The sequence below is a fragment of the Cebus imitator genome, unplaced genomic scaffold (assembly GCF_001604975.1).
Source record: "Cebus imitator isolate Cc_AM_T3 unplaced genomic scaffold, Cebus_imitator-1.0 Scaffold306, whole genome shotgun sequence".
NCBI lineage: Eukaryota > Metazoa > Chordata > Mammalia > Primates > Cebidae > Cebus > Cebus imitator.
The window spans coordinates 2,038,659-2,061,256 of NW_016107621.1; the positions used below are offsets into that span (position 1 = coordinate 2,038,659).

At 40.9% G+C, this 22,598-nt stretch overlaps 1 protein-coding gene across 7 annotated transcripts; it reads right to left on the bottom strand.

Annotated features, from left to right (window-relative positions):
- Positions 1–3,027: 3,027 nt before the first annotated feature.
- On the bottom strand, positions 3,028–20,973 carry ZNF546 (zinc finger protein 546). Of its 7 annotated transcripts, none has more exons than XM_017502989.2 (6): positions 20,872–20,973; positions 20,112–20,168; positions 11,453–11,579; positions 10,692–10,749; positions 10,253–10,349; positions 3,028–5,508 (listed from the first exon to the last, which is right to left on the bottom strand). In XM_017502989.2, exons 5-6 carry the CDS (start codon positions 10,281–10,283, stop codon positions 3,395–3,397), a joined length of 2,145 nt encoding a protein of 714 aa, XP_017358478.1. In that variant the 5' UTR covers positions 10,284–10,349; positions 10,692–10,749; positions 11,453–11,579; positions 20,112–20,168; positions 20,872–20,973; the 3' UTR covers positions 3,028–3,394. The 7 variants fall into 7 exon arrangements, 6 of the variants coding, with proteins under 6 accessions (XP_017358478.1, XP_017358473.1, XP_017358476.1 ...); XM_017502984.2 differs by lacking the exon at positions 10,692–10,749 and adding an exon at positions 13,182–13,268 and having other exon boundaries at positions 10,253–10,348; XM_017502987.2 differs by lacking the exon at positions 10,692–10,749 and having other exon boundaries at positions 10,253–10,348.
- Between the last annotated feature and the right edge of the window lie 1,625 nt (positions 20,974–22,598).

Genomic DNA, 22,598 nt, shown 5'->3' on the forward strand with positions numbered 1-22,598 from the left:
TACAAATAATTCTATTACAAAGACACATGCACATGTATGTTCATTGTGGCACTGTTTACAATAGCAAAGACCTGGAACCAACCCAAATGCCCATCGAAGATAGACTGGACAGGGAAAATGTGGCACATATACACCATGGAATACTATGCAGCCATAAAAAATGATGAGTTTGTGTCCTTTGTAGGGACATGGATGAACCTGGGAACCATCAATTCTCAGCAAACTGACACAAGAACAGAAAATCAAATACCACATGTTCTCACTCACAGGCGGGTATTGAACAATGAGAACACATGGACACAGGGAGGGGACCATCACACACTGGGGTCTGTTGGGGGGAACTAGGGGAGGGACCATCACACACTGGGGTCTGTTGGGGGGATCTAGGGGAGGGACAGCATGGGGTGGGGAGTTGGGGAGGGATAACATGGGGAGAAATGCCAGAAATAGGTGATGGGGAGGAAGACAGCAAACCACACTGCCATGTATGAACCTATGCAACAATCTTGCATGTTTTTCACATGTACCCCAAAACCTAAAATGCAATAAAATATATTTTTAAAAAACCACACTGCCTCATATGACTATAGGTGGAAAAGTGTTCTAATTAAAATACCACCAAGTGGACTAGCAGTAGGACAAAAATCACAGTATATCACAAGAAATGTTTAAAATTTAAGAAAGTCATAAGTACAAATCAATACATCAATAAATTTAAGGAGAAAAACATAAAATCTTTTGGCTTCCCTGGGCTAAAATGAAAGAGTTGTTTTGGGCCACACATAAAATACACTAGCAATGGCTGATGAGCTAAAAAAATTGCAAAAAAACTCCATGTTTTCAGGAAGCTTACAAATTTGTGTTGGACTGCATTCAAAGCTGCTCTGGGCCACAGAGAGTTTGGACAACTGTTATACAGCAATTAAGTTGGAGGCAGCCTTTTTCTTAGATATTATGTGTTATAGTATCTACAATTTATACTCAAATACTATAGCAAAAATATGTAAATATTATGTAGAAGCAAACCAAATAGACAACATATTAACAATTGCTTAGATAGAAAATACCAGTGTTCATTATTCTTTTAATTCTTCCAAATGGATAGTAGTTGTTAGTTTCTAATTTATCATCAGCTGTGGGCAGAAAAAGCAGACTAACGTACTTGCTTTTTGGGTTATAAAAAGAAAAAGCATTACAGCTATTCCTGAGTTTTCAAAACCTTTACTCTCATAATCTTCACACCCATCAAATCTAGAGACTTCTCTCTCACATTAATTTTCAGAGATCAGTTCTGATTTTAGAAATGGAAGTTTAATCTATTTCACTGGATCTTATCCCCAGTTAATTATCCCAATCTAAATAAGTAGTGAGAGGTAATGGATATTTTTTTACAAATTCCTTACACCCACAGAGCCTTCCTCTCACATGAATGTACTAAATGTATCACTAATGAAAAAAATAAATCAATATTTATTGATCAAATGCTGTGTGCCAAATACTCTTTTAAAGGTTTTTATCTTTTATTAGCATTTCATCTTCACAAAAATACTATTAGGTGGTACTATTATCACCATTTTAAAAACCAAGGCCTGCCGGGTGCAGTGGCTCAAGCCTGTAATCCCAGCACTTTGGGAGGCCGAGGGGGGTGGATCATGAGGTCAAGAGATTGAGACCATCCTGGTCAACATGGTGAAACCCCGTCTCTACTAAAAATACAAAAAATCAGCTGGGCATGGTGGCGCATGCCTGTAATACCAGCTACTCAGGAGGTTGAGGCAGAAGAATTGCCTGAACCCAGGGGGCAGAGGTTGCGGTGAGCCGAGATTGAGCCACTGCATTCCAGCCTGGGTAACAAGAGTGAAACTCCGTCTCAAAAAAATAATAATAAAATAAAAACCAAGGCACAAGGATATGTTTTGCCAAACACCATATAGGCAGAGGTGGAATTACGAGAATTATATTATTTATATACATCATAAAGATATGCCAAGGCTGGTCTCTCCCATGTTCATCAAATTAACAGAATAATTTTCTTTTACAATGCTATATAAATTGTGGTCGGCCGGGCGCGGTGGCTCAAGCCTGTAATCCCAGCACTTTGGGAGGCCGAGGTGGGTGGATCACGAGGTCAAGAGATCGAGACCATCCTGGTCAACATGGTGAAACCCCGTCTCTACTAAAAATACAAAAAATTAGCTGGGCATGGTGGCGCGTGCCTGTAATCCCAGCTACTCAGGAGGCTGAGGCAGGAGAATTGCCTGAACCCAGGAGACGGAGGTTGCGGTGAGCCAAGATTGCGCCATTGCACTCCAGCCTGGGTAACAAGAGCGAGACTCCGTCTCAAAAAAAAATAATAATAAAAAATAAAATAAATAAATAAATAAATAAATTGTGGTCAGTGTGTTGGCATTGGTCCACAAATTGTTTGCTTCTGGTTTCTGCAAAAGTTATACATATTGAAGCAAGTATTTGGAAACATTCACTGCAATCTGACAGAGTTAACTCTGTTAAATACCGCAATAAAAAACTGGAGCTTTTATTTTGTATGTCTGTTCTTTTCATTTTTCTGGCAATCTAATATTATTGCAATTTATTTATTTATTTATTTGGCTCACTGCACCCTCTGCCACCTAGGTTCAAGCAATTCTCCTGCCTCAGCCTCTCGAATAGCTGCAATTATAGGCACCTGCCACCACGCCCAGCTAATTTGTTTATTTTAGTAGAGACTGGGTTTCACCATGTTGTCCAGGCTGGTCTTTTAACTCCTGACCTCATCTGCCCACCTGGGCCTCCCAAAGTGCTGGGATTACAGATATGAGCCACTGTGCCCGGCCCACATTTATTTATTTAGAGACAGGATCTCACTCTGTCACCAAGCTGGAGTGCAGTGGCACAATCATGGCTCACCAAAGCCTCAAACTCCTTGGCTCAACTGATCCTCCCGTCTCAGCCTCCTGAGTAGCAAGGACTACAGGTGTGTGCCACTACACCTGGCTAATTAAAAAAAATTTTTTTGGTAGAGGCAGGGTCTCACTATGTTGCCCAGGCTGGTTTCAAACTCCTGTCCTTCCAAAGTGCTGGGATTACAGGTGTGAGCCACTTCACCTGGCCCATTATTATTGCATTTTAGAGAAGCACTGTTCAAGAACAGTTTGCAGGGGAAAAAGTTCTTGATGGTTTGGGATGCAGTGCATCAGTAACAATCTTCTAAAGTCCAACAGGGACTGAGTGATGCTATAGCTTTTCAAATCTTTAAATCAACATATTAAACCATTTCTGATAAATTGTGAGCATGAAATAAAACGGATTCCCACATGTTCCCTAGCAAACAGAAAATTTCTTATAAATTCTCTGCTGTTGTAAGGGGCATTTTCTAAAGGCCATCATATTGTCTTTACATTACACATAGGGCTTCCTCACTAATATGATTTCTCTGATGTAAAGTAAGTTGATCACTACGAATAAAAGCTTTTCCACACTCTTTACATTTATAGGGTTTTTCACCAGTATGAATTCTGTGATGTCGAGTAAGTTCAGAATTAACACTGAAGGCCTTCCCACATTCTTTACATTTATAGGGTTTCTCACCCGTGTGAACTATGTGATGCCGAGTAAGTTCTGCTTGAAGACGAAAGGCATTCCCACATTCTTTACAGCTGTATGGTTTCTCACCAGTATGAAGTCTAAAATGTTGAGTAAGATGATACCGGCGACTAAAGGTCTTTCCACATTCCTTACATTCATATGGTATCTCACCAGTGTGAATTCTTTGATGTAATACAAGTCGATAACTGCAAATAAAAGCATTCCCACATTCATTACATATGTAGGGCTTCTCACCAGTATGGCCTCTGTGATGTTGAGTAAGATGATAGTGACGACTAAACATCTTCCCACATTCCTTACATTTGTAGGGTTTCTCGCCAGTATGAATTCTGTGATGTTGCGTGAGATGAGTGCTACGAATAAAGGCCTTCCCACATTCCATACATTTATAGGGTTTTTCACCAGTATGAATTCTGTGATGCTGAGTAAGTTCTGTTTGAAATCGAAAGGCTTTCCCACATTCATTACATATATAGGGTTTCTCACCAGTATGAATTTTATAATGTTGAGTAAGATTATAGCGACGACCAAAAGTCTTCCCACATTCTGTACATGCATAGGTGCTCTCGCTGGTGTGAATTTGCTGGTGTGAAATAAATTGATTGCTACGAATAAAAGCCTTCCCACATTCCTTACATTTATAGGGTTTCTCACATGTATGAATTCTGTGATGTCGGGTAAGTTCCGCCTGAAGACGAAAGGCTTTTCCACATTCATTACATATGTAGGGTTTCTCACCAGTATGAATTCTGTAGTGTTGAGTAAGATGATAGCGACTACTGAAGGTTTTCCTACATTCCTTACATTCATAAGGAATCTCACCTGTGTGAGTTCTCAGATGTAAAGTAAGTTGATAGCCACAAATAAAGGCCTTCCCACATTCCTTACATTCATAGGGTTTTTCACCAGTATGAGTTCTATGATGCCGAGTAAGTTCTGTTTGAAGACGAAAGGCTTTTCCACATTCTTTACATTCATAGGGTTTCTCACCAGTATGAATTCTATGATGTCGAGCAAGTTCTGCATGAAAACTAAAGGACTTACCACATTCTTTACATTCATAGGGTTTATTACCAGTATGAATTTTCTGATGTTGAACAAGGTATGAGCCATGACTAAAGGCTTTCCCACATTCATTACATTTATAGGGTTTGACACCTGTATGAATTTTCTGATGTTGACTAATATGTCGTTGTACCCTAAAGGTCTTGCCACAAACCTTACATTCATAAGGCCTCTCACCAGTGTGAATTCTTTGATGTTCAGTTAGCTGATAATGAAGTCTAAAGGCCTTCCCACATTCTTTACATTCATAAGGTCTCTCCCCGGCATGAATTGTCTGATGTACTCTGAGATCTCTAACCCGACTAAAGGCCTTTCCACATTCCTTACACTCATAGGGTTTCAAACCAGAATGTATTCTCTGATGTTCAGTAAGGTGGTAATGAAGTCTAAAGGCCTTTCCACATTCTTTACATTCATAGGGTCTCTCCCCAGCATGGATTGTCTGATGTACTCTAAGGTCTCCCACTCGACAAAATGCCTTTCCACATTCCATACATTTATAGGGTCTCTCACCAGTGTGAATTCTCAGATGTTGAATAAGGTATGACTGTTGTCTAAAGGCCTTCCTACATTCCTTACATTCATATGGTTTCTCTCTAGCATGAATTTTCAGATACAGAGGATGAGATATTTGTTTTTGGATTATCATTTGACTAACGCATTCTATCTGATGTCCCTCTTGTCTCTCAAATTCATGTTTGTTCTGCAAGCCATTTCTCATGGTATCCTCATGGATGGTGTTTTTACTTTTTTCCCCTGTCTGCAATTGAGATAAATATATTTTGCAAACATTCTTTTCTGGAAGTAAATTCTTGGTGATATACTTGTACTCCAAATCTGCACAAAAAAAAAAAAAAAAACAAAAAAAAAAAAAAAAAAAAAAGGCAAACAAATGCTATAATGCTATTTTTCTGTGTTAGGGTAGGGATGGGGGTTGTGCCTTATAGTAGAAATAAAAGATAAACAGAAATAACACACATTAGAAATAAATGGTGTAGAGCAGGAGTCAACAAACTTTTTCTGTAAAAGACCAGATAGTGAAGGTGTTAGGCCTTGGGAGGCATATGGTCTCTGTCACAATTACTTAGCTTTGCTATTACAGCACAAAGGCAGCCACAGATGATAATAAGTGTGGCTGTGTTATAACAACACTTGACTTATGAACACTAAAATTTGAATTTCAAAAAATGTTTACCTGACACAAAATCTTCTTGATGTTTTCAACCATTAAAAAATGTAAAAGCCAGTTGTAACCTAAAAGCCATGCAAAAATAGGCAGTGAGCTATGTGGCCCATGGGCTATAGTTTGCTGGCTCCTGGCTTAGAGAACTCTAATTATTGTAATGAAATTTAAAAGGCAAAATACCTCAGGAAACGATGTGACTTTTAAGAAGAGTAAAATAGGTGAATAGGAGACTAGGGTAAATCAGTGGTCCTCCTATTTAGGATGAATTTAGGGGAGTTTCTTACATATACTGTTCTTCAGACTCCAAACCAGACAAAATCAAAATCCATAGGAGCAAGTCCTGGATATGTGCATTTTAAATCTTTCTCATCAAATGACTTTGATGCAGATCGTTTTGAAAATCTGTACCCAATTGTTTTCCCTTTAAAGTTTCTCATTCCCCCTAGAATAAAATCCAAACATATTACCATTGATAAAATGCCCTTTCTTATTTGTAAGACCTCTGCAAATCACCTCTGTAAATATTACAAACAAGTCATTGAGAAGGCAGCTAGGTATAATAACTTAATTTCCCCAAAATAAAACACAGTTATGAATATATCTCCCTGATTCCAATCTCATCTTAGTACAGCAATTAAATATGCTCTTTCCTAGATCACTTCCCTTATGAAAGGGAAGAAAGGTATATCCAAGATTGCTCAGTCAAAAGTATAAATGAAAAAATTAATTTTTGTATTTCATCATTTTCTCATTATCTATTGTTACCTTGAACATTAGGTATCTCTAAAACTGTTTAAAGTTGCCATGTGTGTGGCCACTGTTCCTTTTCTTTGTCTCTATCCCAACTCAAATACTGAGATATTTTATTTGGTGAACATCAGTTGTGTTTTATCATTGCTTATTCACAGATGCTCAAACTTACTGCTAGTCAATAAGTACACTGCAGGTCCTGGCTAGTAGAGTAAGGCAAGAAGAAAAACACAAGCTTCAGAAAGAAGAAAAATAAAAGCCTTTATTCTCAGATGTAGTAGGCCCCTAGAAAAGACATATTCCTAACTCCCAGTGCCTGTGAATGGGACCTAATTTGGAAAAAGGTGGGCCCTAAATCCACTAACAGGTGTACTTTTAAGAGCGAGGCATAGGGAGATTAAGAGAGGGTGCCATGAAGATGGAGGCAGAGACTAAAGTGATGCATCTGCAAGCCAAGGAATGCCAAGATTGGCCAGCAGCTGCTATTCTTTTCATAAACTGTTAGATTCAAATGGCTAAAACTTTGTCTAGAATTTTTTCATTTGTGTTTGTAAAAAATAATTGACTTACAGATTCCTTTTCTTATAATGCCTTTGTCTGGTTTCTGTGTCAGGGTAATGTTGGACTTGAAGATCATCTTAAAGTTTCTGGAAGAGTTTGTGTACAGAAGATATACAAATGTAAAAATCTAAAACTAAAATTTCTAGAAAGGCTGGGCGTAGTGGCTCATGCCTGTAATCCCAGCACTATGGGAAGCCAAGGTGGGTGGATCACGAGGTCAGGAGTTTGAGACCAGCCTGGCCAATATGGTGAAACCCCTCTACTAAAAATACAAAAATTAGCTGGGTACGGTGGTACACACCTGTAGTTCCAGCTACTCGGGAGGCTGAGGCAGAAGAATCACTTGAACCCAGCAGGCGGAGGTTGCAGTGAGCCGAGATCACGCCACTGCTCTCTAGCCTGGGTGACACAGCGAGACTCCATCTCAAAAAAAAAATTTCTAGAAGAAAACAAAACTTTTGTACTTTTTGTATTTGGCAAAGGTTTCTTAAATATGATCCGAAAGGATAGTCCGTAAGAGAAAAACGTGATACATTGAACTTAATCAAATTAAGAGCTTATGCTATTCAGAAGACACTGTTAAGAGAATGAAAATACAAGCCAATAATGGGAGAAGATATTTACAAATCATACATTTGATAAAGGACTTACATCCAGAATACATAAGGGACTATCAAAACCTAATAATTAGCTAACAAACAACTAAATTAGAAAACGGGTAGAAGGCTGGGTGCAGTGGCTCATGCCTGTAATCCCAACACTTTGGGTGACTGAGGCTGGTGGATCTGAGGTCAGGAGTTTGAGACTAGCCTGGCCAATGTGGTAAAACCCCGTCTCTGTCAAAAATACAAAAATTAGCCAGGCATGGTGGCACATGCCTGTGGTCCCAGCTACTCAGGAGGCTAAGGCGAGAGAATCACTTGTACTCAGGAGGCTGAGGTTACAGTGAGCCAAGGTTACACCACTGCACTCCAGCCTGGGCAACAGAGCAAGACTCCGTCTCAAAAAAAAAAAAAAAAAAAAAAAGAAAACAGGCAGAAGACTAACAGATACTTCAGCAAAGAAGATATATGGATGATAAGAATAAAAAGTTGCTCAGGATTATTAGGCATTAGGAAAATGAAAATTAAAACCACAATGTGATACCACCACTCACCTACTGTGATGACAAGAATGTGTAAGAACTGGAATTTCATAAACTTCTGCTGTGAAAGTAAAAGGATACAACCACTTTCTTTCTTTCTTTTTTTTTTTTTCAGACAGAGTCTTGCTCTGTCACCCAGGCTGCTGGAATGCAGTGGCACAATCTTGGCTCACTGCAACTTCTGCATCCAGGGTTCAAGTGATTCTCCTGCCTCAGCCTCCCAAGTAGCTGGGATGACAGATACCTGCCACTATGTCTGGCTAATTTTTGTATTTTTAGTAAAGACGAAGTTTCACCATGTTGGCCACGCTGGTCTTGAACTCCTGACCTCAAGTGATCTACCTGCCTCGGCCTCCCAATGTGCTGGGATTACGGGCATGAGCCACCGCTCCCGGCTGATATAACCACTTTCAAAAACAGTGTGGCAGTGTCTTAAAAAAATAAACATATATCTTTCATATGATCTACCCATTCTACCCCAGATATTTACTCAAGATAAATGAAAGCATATGTCTGTACAAAGAATTTTACATGAATGTTTCCAGTAGTTTTATCTCTAATAGCCAAACACTGGAAATAACTCAATGTCCATCCCTATAGGTAAATGGATAAGTAAATTGTGGTACATTCATACAGTGGAATACTACTCAACAATGAAATGAGGTACTAATACATGAAGCAACATGGATGAATCTCAAAATAATTTTGCTGAGTGAATGAAGCTAAATTGAAAAAAAATCACCATATTTTTAAAAAAGAAAGAAAAAAAATCACCACATAATTCCATTATACAAAATTCTAGAAAATGAAAACTAAGTTATAGTGACAGACAGATGATCAGTGCTTACCTGGGCAGTGGGTAGAGAAGGACATGAGGGAGGGATTTCTTTCTGAGGTGATGGATATGTTTATTATTTTGACTGTGTAATGGTTTCACAATATACATGGCGACTTAGCAAATTTTATACTTTAAATGTGTGCAATTTATTGTATGCCAATTATATGTCAATGAAACTGTTTTAAAATGTTATAAAAATGGACACTTAAAATGAGTGCATTTTGTATTATATAAATTCTACCTCAATATATACGATTAATACACTTGTCCTATAACCCAAAAATTCCACTTCCATATATTCCCAAGAAAAATGAAAACTAAGAGAAATGAAAACATCTGAACACAAAACTGTACAAGAATGTTCACATCAGCTGGCATATCTGTTTTGGGAATAAACACAGATGGTGCTTTATCTTAGAGCCTTTGCATTTGCAGCTTTTTCTGCTTGTAATGCTCTTCCTTAATATTCACATGGCCCAAGACCTTATTTTATGCCTCTAGTTCAAAGATCATCACCTTAAAATGGTCTTTCCTGATCTTCTCTAAATTAGCCCTACTAACTCCCTAACACTTATCTCCTTACCCTACTTCACTTTCTTCACAACACATATCAAAACCTGATTATTATCTGTTTACTTATTTACAATATGTTTCCCTTACTAGAATATCAATATCTCCATGACAATAGGAGTGTCTATCAATAGTGCCTAGGCTCTAGCACAGTGCGTGGCTTAGGTTAGGTAAATGGGAAATATTTGTTGAATAAAATTTGGACAATGGAGAAATGAATATAAATCTAAATGTAAAAGGAGACCTGAAACACAGGTAAAATGATCATCAATGAGGAAGAAAGAAAGCAGCCCCACTTTGAAAAGGGAGAGAAACATGAGAGAAGAGAAATAAGAAGTTTAGCAAACTGTCTAAAGTTCCTTTGGTAGCTCACGTTGAGAGAATCTGAATGCTTCCCAGGTATAAGTCCTTTCTCCACAGCCCTTGGGCCTTTGAAGGGTGATGTCCAAACAGCTCAGTGCTGTGCCTCCTCCCTGACCTCATGGGTCATAACTTGTGATAGCACCCTCCTGCCTGATTTGCTGTCACTCACCTGTGTACCAACTCCTTGTTCCTTCCTTCATTACTATCCAGGGCTCTTTCTCTTGCTCCAATAAAGCAATCACATCTGGCTTAGGAATGGTATATCCTGCTCATGAGAAAAGAAATGACACATGTTGTAGAAAAAAATAAAAATAAACCCCAAACAACCACAACCTTGAATTGACAATTCATACTTGGTTACATTTGTAGTAAACTGCAGGTGAAAATGGTACTTGATATCACAGCCAAGAAGAAAAAGGCTAAGAACATTCATGTTAACATGGACTCACAATTACAGGACTAAAGAGACAAGGAAAGAGAGGGAAAAGGTCTGCTTTGCTGCTAAAGCTAGTATACAGAGGGGTTGTGAGTATAGCCTCTGGAACCCTATGGCCTGGGTTCAAATCTTCTGCCACCTACCAGCTGTGTGACTTTGAAAGTTACTTAGCCTCCGTGTGTTCACTTTGATCAAATGCAAAATGGGGCTGATATTACCGACTTCATAGGCTGTTGTGAGAATTAAATGAATTAATATATGCAAAGGCATAAAAACATGCCTAGTATATAGTATTATTTTGTTGTTACTATTTTCCTAGGAGAAATATACTAAGTTTCCTAAAACATTTCCAGGTTCTTCCTCAGATATTTCTTGAACAGAAAATGCAAATTCACAGCCTTTAACTTTCAACCACACAGCAGGTTAAGGGGAGTATGTCTCCTCTAGGATGGGGTGTGTTGGCTTGAATTTTACATAACTATTGTTAACTCAATCCACCATTGTATAATCCATGGAGCTTCTTTTGATAGCTAAAAAAAAAACAAACAAACAAACAAAAAAAAGAGAATTCTGAGACTAGCTATTGTCTTGTAGGAGAGCCAGATATTAACACAGAGCAACTATAGGAATTATGAGTTTACGCATTATATGAAATCTGGTCTCTCTAAAAATGTCACACAAATCAAACCTGGAAATCATTTAGAAAAGCAAGCAATAACAGGAAGAGTCAGAGGGAGGAGTGAATGCCACTGAGGGATGGAAAGATGAAGTTGCTTAACACAGGTACCCATTTCCACCCCAACACTGCTCAAACTATGTCTTTAGAAATAGGGGGAGTCAGTTGGCCTCTTAAAACAGAGTTCTAAAATTTGACAGTGGAGAAGGTAGATACTCCAGAAAACAGGTTGTAAACTATTTCAGCAGATACCTTACCCAATGAGACCAGGTTGCTGTAGTTCTCGAACATCACATCCTTGTACAAGTCCCTCTGTGCAGGGTCCAGGCACTCCCACTCCTCTTGGGAGAGGTCTATGGACACATCCCTGAATGCCAAGGATACCTGAAATGACATATTAAAAATTTATTAAATGTATTTTCAAGATGGAAAACTGCTTTGCAGGAAAGAAGCAGCATAGTAAGCAAATACACTGGGGCTCAAGCCTGCAACATGGATAAAAGAATAAGGAAATTCATATTTCTGAAATAAAGTGTTTATATGCTTTTAAAGACTACTGTTGATGCAAATTAAGTGAAACAGCATAAATAAGCACACTGCCCATTATGTGGCTGCATTTTAAGTTCTGAATAAATGCAAGTTCCATCATCCTCTCTTCCCTGCAAAAAATTTTTCAAAAAAGAATTCTTTTACCAAAAAGTACTCTAAAATCTCTCTTAGAAAACAGGAGTTGACTGACATTATGTAATTTCACTGGAACTCAGGTTCATCATGGTGCAAAATAACCTCAAAGCAAAGTCTTCAGTTAGTATATTTATTGGCTGGCTAATAATATCATCCATCTTGTGGATTCTTCAGACTAATTCTTCTTTTATTCTTAGGCATTTATTTAAGGTGGCCAAAGTGTTTAAGGTTTTTCCCAATCCTATTTCCACCATCATTGGGGATCAGAGCCTATGTCCAGCCATCAATAGGGATTGGAGGATATTCCTACCTGCCACTCCGGCCATACTACATGAACACTTACTTTGTTCCTAAGCCAGAGGATGCTGACGGATCCACAATGACATTGATGTCACTGGAGACCAGTGCAACCTCCTCAACCACAAAATTGACTTTTGTTTTCTTATTCATCCTTGGAGATTCCCCTGGCTAGATCCCTGAAAATGCAATATGCAGGCCCCAATTACACTCCAACTTAGTCCTCTAAGCCTCTTAATGCCTGAGACCTCACCTCTGCCTCTGACATGGAAGACAATCTTTGAGTCACTGCAGAAGACAAAACACTGAACACTAAATCCCATCCATCAACCCACAAAATTCAGGTCTGGGCAGTCTAATGGGGCTACTACCTGTGTGCCATAGAACCATGACTCCTGGCTGGCATGGTGACTCACACCTGTAATCCCAGCACTTCGGGAGGCTGAGGAGGGTAGATCACCTTAGGTCAGGAGTTTGAGACCAGCCTGGCCAACATAGTGAAACCTTATCTCTACTAAAAATACAAAAATTAGCCAGGCGTGGTGGTGGGCACCTGTAATCCCAGCTACTCAGGAGACTGAGGCAGGAGAATCACTTGAACCTGGGAGGCAGAGGTTGCACTGAGCTGAGATGGCACCACTACACTCCAGCCTGGGTAACAGAGTGAGGCTCTGTCTCAAAAAAAAAAAAAAAAAAAGAACCATGACTCGACAGAAACTCAAATATTTCCCTTGAGGGACTTCATCTTTCAGTGCTCCACCAATGTTCCTGAGAGAAGACTGGGCACATAGATGAATGGGCAATAGGTGAGCATTGCTAAGAGAAAATAGGAGCAAATGAGGAAGACACTAGACTACGTGGCACTATCCTTCACTGCGATCAGAGTAACTAGGGAGCAGATTCCACAACCGGATTGTCTTAGGAAGGAAGTCTCAAGATAATGAGATTTCAGTGATCAATAAATTTAAAAGCACAACATTTCAAGGAAGAAAAACACAAACTTACATGGGCCATGGTTTTGGCACCACAAGAACTTGTCAGTTCTCCTTGGGCTTCCTCCATGGAGATGCACAGAATCCAGAGAAGCCGGGGCTAGGGGAAGAACAAGTGACTCTGAGGCCAGATGTGTCTCTGAAGTCCTAAAATGACTTAAGTTAATAAGATCCTGTTTTTGCATAATTTCTACTTCCAACCCCACCATTCTGCACATATAAGCAGGGGAAGAAAGCCAAACCCTCCCTATACTATGAGAAACCACTTGTGCATGTGTAGATACAGGGTAGAGGCCTCACGCGCAAAGCCAGATCAGGAGCTCCAGCAGAAGGGTCTCTGGCTTACTTCAACTTCTGATGCTGCTGATGAGTAGCTGAAACTGAATTTTTAGATCCTGTCTTGAGCAGATCCTCTTCCATCCATGCCCACCTTAGGGCTGAGAAGGGGCCACCCATACAAATCCAAATATCATTCATGGCTTGGCCATATGCCTGGACTCCACAGACAGGAAGGCAGAAAACAGTGGGCAGCCCTTCTCACTGCAAAACTGCACTTGCCCTGTGGAGCCCTTCCCAGCTAGAACCACAGCCCCCAGAATTCTGTTTCCAACCAATTTCCTAACTGATTCCCCAACCAGGAACAGCTATACTGCTTTCCTGCATGAAGTCACTGACCACGCCAATATCTCAATATCAAGGCTGGAGTGGTGTGAATTCATGCCCACGGCTTCCAGGTGACAACAAAAATAGCTATTTTTAGGATCTTTTGCATGATGGGCCCTTTATCATATTAACATTTAACCATGCAATGCATTTATCTCCTTTCAACAGATGAGGTAATGAAGGCTCAGAGTAAAGTACCTTGCCCAAATTCACAGAAAGAGGCAGAGCTGTAGTTTGAATCCATGTTTCTCTAAATATAAAGCCAATTCTCTCTCTCGCTCTCTCTTTTTTTTTTTTTTCTTTTAGTGAGTTTGATTTTTTTTTCTTTTTTCACATACTCATTGGCCATCTCTTTTTTTTTTTTTTTTCTGGAGATAGGGTCTTGCTCTCTCAACTCTAGGTTTTCCTCTGAAGCTCAGAATTTTTTCAAATGAAACTTAAGCATGGGTAATTCACTAAAAATAGCAACGTATCATCCACAGAAGTTATCAAATTTCAATACAATTAAGGAGACCCTAGTCAAGGAAGTACCAGTTGACAGTTATTAGAATGGCAGATTTAAAAGACTAATGATATGCCAGATGAGCAACATCACAGGGAAATGGATACTGTGTAAATGCTACAGATTTGTAGGACCTTAAAACATGGCATGTAGAAGGATGTGAGGGACTTTTACCATCCAACCCAGAAGTAGAGCCTACTTCTGGGGCTCTACGCAAACCAAATGACTGTAAATGTGTATTAAGATGTATGCAGGTTAGGCCAGGAGCGGTGGCTCACACCTGTAATCCTAGCCCTTTGGGAGGCCGAGGCGGGCCGATCACTTGAGATCAGGAGTTTGAAACCAGCCTGGATAACATGGTGAATCCCTGTCTCTACTAAAAATACAAAAAAAAATTAGCCAGGCATGATGGTACATGCCTGTAATCCCAGCTACTTAGGAGGCTAAGGCAGGAGAATTGCTTGAACCTGGGAGGCAGGGGTTGCAGTGAGCTGAGATCGCACCACTGCACTCCAGCCTGGGCGACAGGCTGCTAAAAATGCAAAAATTTGCTGGGCATGGTGGCAGGGGCCTGTGGTCCCAGCTACTCAGGAAGCTGAGGCAGAATCGCTTGAACCTGGGAGGCAGAGGCTGCAGTGAGCCGAGATCTCACCACTGCACTCCAGCCTTGGTGATAAAGCAAGACTCTGTCACACACACACACACACACACACACACACAAAAGTTCAGTTTCTCAGTCAACTTAGCCATATTTCAGGTGCTCATTAGCCACATGTGGCAAACAGCTACCATACTGGAGAACACAGAACATATTCATCAACATGGAAAGTTCTACTGGACAGTACTGGACGTCTCCTTCCTATGAACTCCCAAGGCCTGTGACCTGAACTTCTTTACTGTTTTTTATCTCCTACCTTATACTTATTCAGTCTATTCTGATTTTATACTCTCTGCTGTAGGGTGGCACCTATGTGTTTTCAGTTCTTGTACTCCTCTAATTACTAACACAAGATTCAGTATACTATGAGTCCTTATGTCTGATATTTGATTAAAATTCCATTTTTAGGTATTTTTTCTTGGAAGTGGCTATTAAAGCATATTAAGACATACACATAAGATATTTATCATGAAACAACTTAAAATAATCAAATATTAAAAATACTAATAGCTACAGTAGGCAACAGGTTAAATAAACTATGGTCTGTTATGATGGCACACCAAGGCCTTACTAATTATATTGGTCCCTATTTATTTTTGGAGGAAGACATCAATGATGCGTTACCGACTGATACCGGCAAATTAAAGGAGCATGTGCCATTATGGGAAGAGTTATAATATTGTCATTAAAAACACAGACTCTGTTGTCAGATTTTCAGAATGTGAATCTTAGTCTGACAGCTACATACTTTTCAGTTAGTTTGTTGGTAAATTAGGGATAAGAACAGCACCAATCTCATGGGGTGGTCATGAAGATTGAGATAATACACATATCCCACTTAATAATACGTAATTACTTAATAAAAGTTAGACAGTATTATTAAAATAGAGGACATTATGTCCTTAATTCCATTGCTATTAAATAAAATCATTTTATATTATTTCACTTATTTCAAGTAAAGTTTGAATCTCATGCCCATTTTTTAATAATGATATTTTAAGTATTTTAGAGCTGAGCCTTGAAGATGCAATTATTTTAAATCAACAACATTAGTAAAACAGACTCCCAGAAAAATAATCAATAAATCTCTTGGCTTGGTGTGGTGACTCACGCCTGTAATACCAGGCCTTTAGGAGGCTGAGATGGGTGGATCACCTGAGGTCAGAAGTTTGAGACCAGCCTGGCCAACATGGTGAAACCCCCATCTCTACTAAAAACACAAAAATTAGCCAGGGGTGGTGACATGCACCTGTAATCCCTGCTACTAGGGAGGCTGAGGCAGGAGAATTGCTTGAACCTGGAAGGCAGAGGTTGCAGTGAGCTGAGATTGCACCACTGCTCTCCAGCCTGGGCAATAGAGTGAGACTCTGTCTCAAAAACAAAACAAAACAAAACAAAGCAATCTCCTCTCGTTCTTGCAACTACCAAAGAGGAGACATCATTCTTCAACATAAAACTAGCTAAAAGGATCTAATTAAGGTAGGGGTCTCCAACCCCCTGGGTCACTGACTGATACTGGACCCCAGCCTGTTAGGAACTGGGCCACACAGCAGAAGGTGAGCAGCAGGCCAGCAAGGGAAGCTTCATCTGTATTTACAGCTACTCCCCATTGCTCACATTAACCACTTGATCTCTGCCTCCTGTCACATCAATTGCAGCATTATGAACTGAACATGTGAGGGATCTAGGTTGCATGCTCCTTATGAGAATCTAATGCCTGATGATCTGTCATTGTCTCCCAACACTCCCAGATGGGACCATATAGTTGCAGGAAAACAAGCTCAGGGCTCCCACTGATTCCATATTATGATGAGCTGTAGAATGATTTAATTATATGTTACAATGTAATAATAAGAATAAAGTGCACAATAAACATAATGTGGTTGAATCATCCTGAAACCATCTCCCTCTCTATCTGTGAAAAAACTGTCCGCCATAAAACCAGTCCCTGGTGCCAAAAACGTTGGGGACTGATGTAATAAGGCAATATATAGATGACTTTAATATGAGGTTCAATCTTGTTCTCCTCTTCTATATGTAAATATTTACATGAATATTTATAGCTGTTACTATCTTATTCTGTTTTCTGTTATAAATCCGTCCTATAAAATGTTATTTGCATAATGGAATACTGAACAAAACCTAGCCAAAATAAGAGTATTGCTATGTCCTGTAAAAGCAACCTTAAAAATCTAAAAAAAAAGTATAATCCTGAAGAACTGTCTTATTTGATAAATTGTATAATATTAATTATCCTTAATTGGTTTATATAACCCTAAAAGTTGTAAATATCTCAAAGGTTAATCAAACTTAGCAGGGTTAATTGGTGTTTCACGCTTCTCCCTACTGCACAGAGATATAAGAAAGCTGGCCAGGCGAGGTGGCTTATGCCTGTAATCCCAGCACTTTAGGAGGCTGAGGCGGGTGGACCACAAGGTCAGGAATTCGAGACCAGCGTGGCCAACATGGTGAAACCCCATCTTTACTAAAAATACAAAAATCAGTCAGGCATGGTAGCACGTGCCTATAATCCCAGCAACTCGGGAGGCTAAGGCAGGAGAATTGCTTGAACCAGAAGGTAGGGGCTGCAGTGAGCTGAGATCGCACCACTGCACTCCAGCCTGGGTGAAAGAGCAAAACTTCACCTCAAAAAAAAAAAAAAAAAAGCTATGGTTAGGGAGAATCACTTTTTCTAACTAGGAATTGGAGAGTCTTTGTGTCCTTTGAAAGATCAGTTAGTGCAATTTCTATTCTGCAGGAAGAAAAACGCATGTGCGTGTGTGTGCACATGCACGCACACACACGACACATACACACACACAAGTGTACTGAAAAATCTTCCTAAAATATAGTTTCCCAAAGTAATAAAAGTGATGCTGGAGCTATTTTAACTTTCTTCTTTATAAATCCCTTATGTAATATAACTGAGTAATTGAATAATTTTTAAAAAGTAAGCATTAATTCTATAATCAGAAGTATACAAGAAATCTATATCCAATTATAAAATAAAATGTTTTAACATGTCAGAAGCAAATTGGCTTGACATGTATGGAAACAGTAAGAAAACTGTGACTGCTGGGCGCGGTGGCTCACGCCTGTAATCCCAGCACTTTGGGAGGCCGAGGCGGGTGGATCACGAGGTCGAGAGATTGAGACCATCCTGGTCAACACGGTGAAACCCCGTCTCTACTGAAACTACAAAAAATTAGCTGGGCATGGTGGCGCGTGCCTGTAATCCCAGCTACTCAGGAGGCTGAGGCAGGAGAATTGCCTGAACCCAGGAGGCGGAGGTTGCGGTGAGCCGAGATCGCACCATTGCACTCCAGCCTGGGTAACAAGAGCGAAACTCCGTCTCCAAAAAAAAAAAAAAGAAAACAGTGTGACCATTATAAATAAATGCCTACCAGTTCTTGAACATTCTTCTTCAATTCAACAAGACCTTTTCACTATTAAGATTCTTCTCTGAATACACAAGCCAGGTGAATGGCACCTGTAGCCTGAATAAGAAAATTTATGCAAAGCAGACAGAAGAGTGTTTGGTTCTCCTCCACTTCTCCAGCAAACAATCAATTGAAATGTCAATTCTGATATAATCCCTTGTTAAATGTCTTTAAATCCTAAATTAGTGAGATTCATATAAAATTTAAAATTTCCGGTTGGATGCGGTGGCTCATGCCTGTAATCCCAAGACTTTGGGAGGTCAAGGCAAGTGGATCACCTGAGGTCAGGAGTTCAACACCAGCCTGACCAACATAGTGAAACCCTTTCTCTACCAAAAATACAAAAATTAGCCAGGCATGGTGGTGGGTGCCTGTAATCCCTGCTACTTGGGAGGCTGAGGCAGTAGAATCACTTGAACCCAGGAGGCAGAGGCTGCAGTGAGCTGAGTTCACACCACTGCACTCCAGTCTGGGCGACAGAGCAAGACTCCGTCTTGGGAAAAAAAAAATTTGCATATTATTCTTCATCACTATGACTATCACTTTCTCATATGTACTTTTTTTCCCCCATATGTACTTTTTATTCTTACAACTAGCTCTGTATAAACATAAATCTCAACTCATGGATTTCTTGGAAAAAATCCCTGTTCATGTTCACACAGATTTCTATGCTTGGACTTCCAATCACATTCCCACTCCTAAAAACCTTAAAAACAGACGACCATTATCACTTGCTTACTGATACCAGTCAAGTCATCTCTATTCCTGTCATACTTTAAAACTGAGGTCTTTGGAGTAGATTGGAGAAGATGAATGATATGATCCTACCTAAACATTAATCTCAATAAAACAAAGTTTAAACTTTAGACTCCAAAATATGCATTTATCTACTATTACGGAAAGTGAATGTAAAGGAATGATTTGAAAAACGAGAAGTTCATTTAGAGGCCCGTGGAGGATCCACCTGGCATGGTCCATTGTTCACTGGAAAGGAAGGCCTGTAATAGGTCACTGGACAATTCAGGAAAAGCAAAGCAGGCTGGACGCAGTGGCTAATGCCTGTAATCCCAGCACTCTGGGAGGTAGAGGCGGGCGGATCACAAGGTCAAGAGATAGAGACTATCCTAGCCAACATGATGAAACCTTGTCTCTACTAAAAACACAAAAAAATTAGCTGGGTGTGGTGGCGCATGCCTGTAGTCCCAGCTACTCAGGAGGCTGAGGCAAGATAATTGCTTGAATCCAGTAGGCGGAGGTTGGCAGTGAGTCGAGATCGCATCACTGCACTCCAGCCTCCAGAGCAAGACTCCGTCTCAAAAGAAAAAAGGAAAAGTAAAGCAATATTTCCATGTCCTAAAAACAAAACATCTTATGTATTTATTTAAATATTTATTTAAAGATTTGGACCAGAGAGTTGCAATTTATGTCTTTTTTATATTGAATCAAAGAATTTTTTCAAAGGGACAAATGCAAATGAAAGCCACAGAAAGTACCAAGGGATGTGATTTTTGTGACTATGAGCAATGAGGACACAGGCTCTGGGGTAGATTGTGGCTGTGTTTGACATAGTGTAGTACCATGCCGTGTGACCGGGTGCAGGCAAGGCTGGGTGAAGATGAGAATGTGTGATTTGGAATGTGTGATTTGTATTTTATGAACAAAGAGGAAACATCAACTTACCTGGATCTGAACTTTTGGACCTGCTACAACAATTGTTCCCTTCTTTTCAGGATCCTTCTTTTGGTGAATGGCAGGATGAGGGAAGAAAAAAATCTTGAGACAGCAGTCCTTTCTTAGAGCACAGACCGACCCAGAATATCCCCCTCTAGCGCCACATGTGCGCCGACCTGACGCACCTAACAGCTGTGTGAGAGTGAAGCTGGAATCTGTATCTGAACTCACAGCAGATTTCTAGATCTGAGGTACGCGAATTCGGTGGTCCTGAAAAACGCAGCTGTCCACACAACGCCTCCAATGGGCGCCCTTCCATCCCGTCGTCCCAGGAGTCTGTTTTAGGGACACTTCTAACTCAAAAGTCCAATTGCCAACCCAGGTCTGTACCTTCTTGCTGAGAACCTTCATCCCAGAACTCAGTATGTGACTTCCCCCTTGGGGACACTGCGCTGTGCAGGCACCCGGGGCCGTGAGGGGGGCAGAGGGTCAGTGACACACACCAGAAAGCCAGGAACCTGTCTCAGCCTCACATCCGCACCCACACCCGCCCAACCCGGTCCTGACAGGCACCCCGTCGCGCGCGCGGCACACATACAGACACCGTCTGCCACACTGTGTCACACAATCCCCCTTCTCCGCTCCCCACGCTCGCACAGGCCTGAGGCTCCCTCCGGGCATGGCACGCCAGGTCTGGGCCCTAGAGCGCCTCATTTTGGGCGGCAGTTTCATCCCCAGTGCTACTCCTAAGAGTCCCGTTCCTCCTCACCTAGCTCCGACTTCTTGTCTGTGAAGAACGCACCCAGGCGGCTGAACCGGTAGGGAAGCAACGGAAATGGCCCCCGGGGTCCAGGCAACACTGCCCAAGGGGCTTCTGGGAAATGCAGTCCACAGGGTCTCTGTGCGCAGGCGCGGACGCGCGCGCACCCGATGGCTTCAACTTAAGGCCCGGGAACTCGCGCGGGAAGCTGAGGAAGAGAACAGACGCCTCTGTGCCTCGCCAGGCCACTTGAGTGTGGGACCGCCGAGTGTATCCTTGGGACCCTGAGGCCGAGTGCGTGCAGGACTGGGCGATACCTCCGCCAGGCAGGATTTTGTCTGATTCACCCCTTGAGGTAGTCCCGGCGTAGTACATCGTAGGCGCTCCATATGTGTATTATAAAGAATGGTTGCCTGGCCATTTGTGCTTGACCTTGTGAGCGCGTGTATGTGGTACTGTGAGGGTTGCGGGACCGACGGAGCCTCTTTGGCTGTGGCGGGTTGTGTTTCCGCGTGTGTGTAATTTGAGTGTGAGTCGGTGTGTAGTGAGTAAAGGCATCTGACTGGAGAAAACCACAGAAAATACCTGGGGGTGTGATTTTTGTGACTTTGGTCAATGGGACGACAGGCTCTGTGGTAGATCGTGTCTGTGCTTGACGTAACAATGTGGTACTATGCCGTGTGACTGGGTGCAGGCAAGGCTATGTGAAGATGTGAACGTGTGACTTGGAAAATCTGGATGTGGAATGTCACAGGTGCTAGTGGAATTGTGACTGTGTGTGTATAAAAGTGTGCAACCATAGGCCTATATGTCTGTGGAATAAAGAGCATATGTTATATATTCTTAGAGTATCAACTTTATTTAAAGATTTGGACCGGAGAGTTGCAATTTATGTGCCAAAGAATTTTGTCTTTTTATATTGATTTAAATGAATTTTTTACAAAGAGAAAAATACAAATAATAGTAACTTTTAAACAATATTAAGAACTTCCTTCCACTGTTCTATTCTGGCAATGAGTCTTTGGCAGATCAATTTGAAAAGCTTGGACTGAGGACATTATACTTGGCAAGCACATTAGGCAGTCAGCCCTTGGTTCCTTAATACCATGCTTCATTGAAAGGAGCAAGACTCCATGGAGAAATGGCAGATTCCAGGGCTAGGGAAGGGAAGGTTCAAAATGAACTAGAACAACCTGTGCTAGAAAAGTAAGGAAGTGCTCAAAAAATGGTAGGGACGTGTTCAAAGGACATGGAAACCCGATTGAAGGGGCTTTCACTGACCAAACCTGACATGGTTTGAGCATCAAAATAAATAGTGCTAGTTATAGATTAAAACCCATTAAATAACAGAGAATCATAATTCCAAACTGATATAAATCACTAAGTGAAAAAAATCGAAAGTTTGATGAGGGACTGGATGTTTACATTGTTGCAAAGAACCACACCCCCCAGCCCCTCACCCCCTCCCCCGCACCCGCAACCAAGTCCCTTAAAAATGTGCCCATATAAGGCTGGGCGAGGTGGCTTATGCCTGTAATCCCAGCCCTTTGGGAGGCTGAGGTGGGCGGATCACAAGATCAGGAGTTTGAGACCAGCCTGACTAACATGGTGAGACCCAATTCTCTACTAAAAAATTACAAAAATTAGCCAGGCATGGTGGTGTGCACCTGTAATCCCAGCTACTCAGGACGTTGAGGCAGGAGAATCGCTTGAACCTGGGAGGCAGAGGTTTTAGT